The following is a 5,375-nucleotide window of genomic DNA, read 5'->3' on the forward strand; positions in this document are numbered from 1 at the left end:
GCATTGTAGGAAAGGACACAAAAAACAAATTGACATGTCTGGGCTATTTTTTCGTACATCTTTAGGATTTGGGAAGGAAAATCAAAGACGACAAGAAGAAGGAGGACAAGGAAACAAAAAGGAGACAGCACAATGCAGCATCGTCAAAAGGTTAGCGAGAAGACTGCTTCATGACAAAATGGCTTTGACATACATAAGACAGGATAAAAGCACCAGACCACTTTGAGAGTCAGAGCAGCTGTAGATGCTGTGGTCTGTCTAGGAGAGGATATTAAGAAAGAAGGCAAAGAATGAAATTGCATCATTAGTCAGTGAGCTTTTCTTTTTCCGTCTCTGTAATCCTGCGTGATGTCGGCAGATAAAGAGAAGAAGTCACTTGAGGTGCACGACTCAATAACCAGCCAACAGGAACCGGTGATTGTGGAGCTGATTGTGGAGCTGAAGAAATGGCAGACTGCATCTGAAGCTCACCACTTCCTCCTGCCACAAACCTCCTAAGGCAGACTGCTCTCCCCGGGGTCCGTTTGTCCTTCCTTCCTCATGACTGTTAACTGTGACCGTACCGTTGATTTAACTGCATAATAAATTTCTTGCCTCTGCAAAGTACCACATTATCAGGCTGCTGTATTTGCATCCTATGTGCATCCTATGTGCATGTTCTGTGTGCATTTAAGTGGACTGGAAAATGTCCGTACTTAGGGCTTATTCAGAACCTCAAATTAAATATCATACCAACTTTGTATTCATGTGACATGGAAAAACCGCCCAGACTGACAGATTCCTTTTAACTACATGGAAGCTATTTTTTTTAACTTAAATCCACTCAGTGAATCACCATCTTGTGGTGGTGGAGGGGTTTGTGTGTCTCAGTGAGCCCAGGGGCTATGTTGCTGAGGGGTTTTTGCCCCAAAGCAAATTAGTCCTGTATGAAGGGCCAGACAAAAAATGATTCAGAGGACCTCTGTAGAAGTAAAGAAATCAAGAGAACGAATTACTGTGCCCAAGATGGGGTTACCAGGGCCCCTGCCCTGGAGCCAGTCCTGAGGAGGGTGGTCAAGTGGGCCCATTGGACCCAGCCACTCCAGTAGGGTGGGTTCAGTGATGGAGAATGTCAGCACTGAACCCCATTAGAGCCTAACTTTTTATATTTTTTCAAGTGACAAAAAGCAGTTGTGGTAACTTTATTAAATTATTAAAGTGATTATCAAAGCTTAGATCACTGTCGAAAAATAATGCCAAGCTTCATAACTTGTTCACTGTGTTTCAGAGAAAGGATGATAAATTATTTTATGTCTTTGACTTTTTGGAGTAACAACAAATATTTCCATCTTATCTCTTTTCACTTCTGAAAAGTTTCTAGAAAATTAATCAAGAATCTGACCCGTTAAACAAGTTAAATTGTGATCCTTGAAATGTCTCTGTGAAAGAATTATAATACATCACTGTTGACCTTCAGGTCAACAGTCACTGTTGACCTTCAGGTCATCAGTGACTTCAGTAAGAGCCGTTTCTGTGCTGTGGTTGGTTCTGATTGGTACTCATCAGAAATACTGACATTAAAAGTATGAATATTTTTTTTCAATTAGGGTTGAGTGGGTGGAGATGAGTGTCAGGGGTGAGTTCTGACAGAAGAATAGCAGCAACAGTGAAAAGGACTGTTTATAAGATGGTAGTGAGACCTGCTGTGATCTATGGTTTGGACATGACAGCCCTGACAAAACGGAATGATGAGACCAGGATGGACACATTAGGCTGAGTGGTTTGGAGACAAAATTAGAGGCAATGCTGAGTTGGTTTGGACATGTGCAGGTGGAAGATTAGTGGTTACAATGGACAAAGGATGCTGAAGGTGGAACCGTCGGGCCAGAGGAAAGGAGGAAGACTACAGTAGAGGTTCATGGATGTAATGAAGGAGGACATGCAGGAGGTTGGTGTGACAGAGGAGTATATCACAGATCATAGCGCTTATAAAAGAGTCTTACAGCAAATATGAAGTCCTTATTAAAGGGGGTTGATAATATAACTAGGTGTTAAAATATATTAAATAAAATAAGCCCGCCAGGCAAGTGCTCCAGATTTGGCTTCTGGAGCTTTCTAAGTGTGCCTCTATGAACACGTTTGCAGTCTATTAAACAATTCCCCCTGGTTTAGTACTCTGGTTTTGAAATGTATAAAATAAAGGTTTGCATATTTAGTGTACTGTAGTGTACAACAAGGCGGAAGGATTCAGGCGTGACACACAGATGTTATTATGAAGGAATTGTGCACAAAGATGCTTCATTTACCCATACCGGTAAATGTTTTATTTTTTTAATACACCAATATTGAAAACATGTTGCGAGAAATGCCAAAGTGTTTCACCGTTTCATACAGAAATGATCTTCTAAGAAACTTTTTTTGGAAAGGCCATTACAGGAACTGAGGACTTATAAGCATCAAGTCCATTATTTAACAGTTTCTTTTATTCTTATCAATCTTCCTGCAGTCCTTTTCAAAGTCCATAAAAAAAGTTCCCTATTAAAGCCAAACAGCATTGCTTTTTGCTCCAACTCCATATCAGAGCAAGGAAACCTCTCCCTGTTACAAATTTACACTCATACTATCAAATCTTTAAGTACATAGCATTTCCAGGCATAAAAAATAAACTATAGCTCCCAGACTTTGCGCAAACGGACATTTGTTTTTCAATCAAGTCATTTACAGCTTCAAATAAACAACTTTTATGATATTATATTATCTCTGTAACCCCCTTACAAGCTGTGCAAACTGTGTTAACATACCGATAAATTAAATGATTTGAAGAAGACTGCTGCTTCTCCCAGAATGATACATCCACTTACATTAGCCCCTCACTCACACAAACCCAAGATATCAAACATTTTTTTTCCTTCAAACTCATTTATAATTGCAAATGAAACTGTTATTTCATGTGTAGCAGTTTATTTGAATGAATGGAGAGATTCTGCCAAACCTTTCTCCTCTAAGAGCGCTTAAGGGGTGGTGTGGACAACAAAGATGCTTGAAGAAAAAAAGAAAAAAAAAAAAAAAGCACACAAAATGTATACACACACACGCACAATTAGGACCCCAGAAGCACAGCGTAATCCAAAATGGTGTGCAAATATAGTGATTGTGCGAATGAGGGTTTAAAAAAAAAGAAAAAACAAAGCAAAAAGGCTTTAAAAGGTCTGGTCATCATTACAGGAGTCAGTCCAGTGCCCAAAGACCTCACAGATGTCACAGTAGGGCCGCTCCTCACCCTTATTGCCATGGTAGGTGGTGTGTGGAGGGGAGTCTGGCATCTGCGTTTGCGTAGGACAGTCCTCAGTGTCGTGGAGGTCAAAGCAGTCGCAGATGTCGCAGAAGAGCCTCGGAGGAGGTTTCTTCTTTGCAGGCTGCTTGTCGTGGCTGTGGAGCAGGAGAAAAAGTAGAAGAAGAAGGATAAAATGACAAAGAAGAAGCAACAGAAGGAAGAAAAAAAGAGGAGAGAAAAGGTAGAAAAAAGGAGAAGACAAGAAGAAAGAAGCAAAAGGAGGAACAAAAGGAGAAAATCATGAACAAAAACAATGGAGAAGCAGCAGAAGAAAAGGAGGAAAGGAGAAGGAGAAATTGTTAAGAGTCATTGCCACGCAGCGAACATCAGTTTAAACACCCGAGAAGCTCTTTTGTGAATCGGACTAACCCGTCATAGTTATCCAGCTCGCTTGGATTATTCCCATTAAGGGCAGCAGCTGCCATTTTTTCCAGTTTGTCCTTGAGCTCCTGATTCTTCTTCTGGAGGTCCACAATGACTGAATTCAGGAAATCAATCTGTAAAGGAAACACACAACATTAGCATCAAGGCTGCCCCCGGAGAACAATGAGCACAACATTTTCTAACATATTAATAATTTTAAACAATGGGGGTTAGAATTATTGTACTGTTCAAAGGCTTTGATTGCTACAACAATGTGGACAGTAACTATGGTGATGTTACGACAACAGTAACTACGTGTCACTAAATATTCTCAAAAATCAAATCCCCCTTATAAAACAAATAAACCAAAAAAACAGAAAGAAAAAAAAAGAAGGTGCTGAGTGGCTACTGCGAGTCATCAAAGAAGAATCAAAGCTTGAAATGAGCCACAAAGAAAGCTCGCTTATGATGACTGCCAATTAAAACCTCTGAATCTTAACAGAGCGCTCACTGAACACTTAAATCAAGCTCGATTCATCTTTGGAGGACATTTGTAGTTTTCACACCAAATAATGTGACTCGACCACATGAAACATAAGAGCCACACAGTGATGGACAAACATGCACAAGTGAAGCTGATGAAAACAATAACAAACCGCTGCCTGATGGTGGTGCAGCATTGCCAACATCAGAGACAGGGCAGAGGAGAAGAGTTGGAATAAAGAAAGAGAAGGAGAAAAAAAAGAAAAGAAAGTGAAATTCAAATTAGGACTTCTGCTCGACAACACACTCAAGTCATCACAGACACGTACTACAGTATAACATTTTTAGAATAAACATGGGAGGGAAACTCGTGAAGCTGAAAACACGCTCACAGAGGTGACCCGATGGAAGTGTGTTACCAATTTGTTTGGCTTTATCAGTCATCCTTGTAGAGCTTGGGATGACGGAAGCTTCAAATCCTTGCAGTGAAATTAAACTCCACTAAATTCACCTCCACAAAACATTATACTGTAAGAATTAAATGAGTCAACAGAACTATAAAATCCACTATATAGCCTGTTGCTACAAACAAAAACAGTGTCATTTAGTAGTACTGCATGAGCAAATGGCCCAGTCATTCACAAACAGCATTCAGGAAGTCTGTTTCCATACAGCTGCCCCAAACGGGCAGGGTAGGAAAGCATTGTTACACTGAATGTGTTAAAAGAATAAAATAGACAAAGCAAAACTCTCAGTCTGTTCACCGGTGTCAATCGGGAGTGCCGCAGTACACACCTGACTCTCTGCAGTCTCCTTATCCTCCCTCATTTGGTCCAACACTGCATCACCTGGAAAACAGAAATTAGTTTACCTTTGGATGGACGCACTGTCAAGTTTCATTAATTCTGCTGCTATCGAATGGCTGCAGTACAAGAAGAGATTAAAGGATTAATGAAGTATGTGGACGTGGCTAGACCGCCACAGCAATTACAGTCTACATAACGTAAGCATGTTTGTGCAGTTTTGGATTAAAATCAACCTTTATTGCATATTTTCCATTGACCTTTTACTCTCAGTTTCCTCAACATGCTATACAGACTCTTTGCTGAAGGAATACATTTTATACATTTAATCTGCTGAGCAGTAAATGACTAACATGGCAGAAGAAAGTGGTGCTGCACGCGGTGCATCATTGTGGGAAATTACACATCAAATG

The 5,375-nt window shown here is 40.3% G+C and overlaps 1 protein-coding gene across 6 annotated transcripts in view; it reads right to left on the reverse strand.

Moving 5' to 3' along the window:
* Positions 1-2,288: 2,288 nt before the first annotated feature.
* Positions 2,289-5,375, reverse strand: part of clip1a (CAP-GLY domain containing linker protein 1a) — a 25,964-nt gene continuing 22,877 nt past the window's right edge. For 5 of the 6 annotated variants that reach the window (XM_005916261.3, XM_005916257.3, XM_005916258.2 and 2 more), the window contains 4 exons: positions 4,955-5,007; positions 4,333-4,338; positions 3,683-3,810; positions 2,289-3,408 (listed from right to left, as the gene is read on the reverse strand). In XM_005916261.3, the coding sequence (XP_005916323.1) occupies positions 3,180-3,408; positions 3,683-3,810; positions 4,333-4,338; positions 4,955-5,007 (416 nt within the window). In that variant the 3' untranslated portion in view covers positions 2,289-3,179. The remainder of the gene's footprint in view (positions 3,409-3,682; positions 3,811-4,332; positions 4,339-4,954; positions 5,008-5,375) is intronic. The other variant, XM_005916259.3, reaches the window with a different exon arrangement.

Source organism: Haplochromis burtoni, unplaced genomic scaffold (genome assembly GCF_018398535.1).
Source record: "Haplochromis burtoni strain Fernald_Lab_line unplaced genomic scaffold, NCSU_Asbu1 Contig_18, whole genome shotgun sequence".
In the NCBI taxonomy this organism is placed as follows: Eukaryota; Metazoa; Chordata; class Actinopteri; order Cichliformes; family Cichlidae; genus Haplochromis; species Haplochromis burtoni.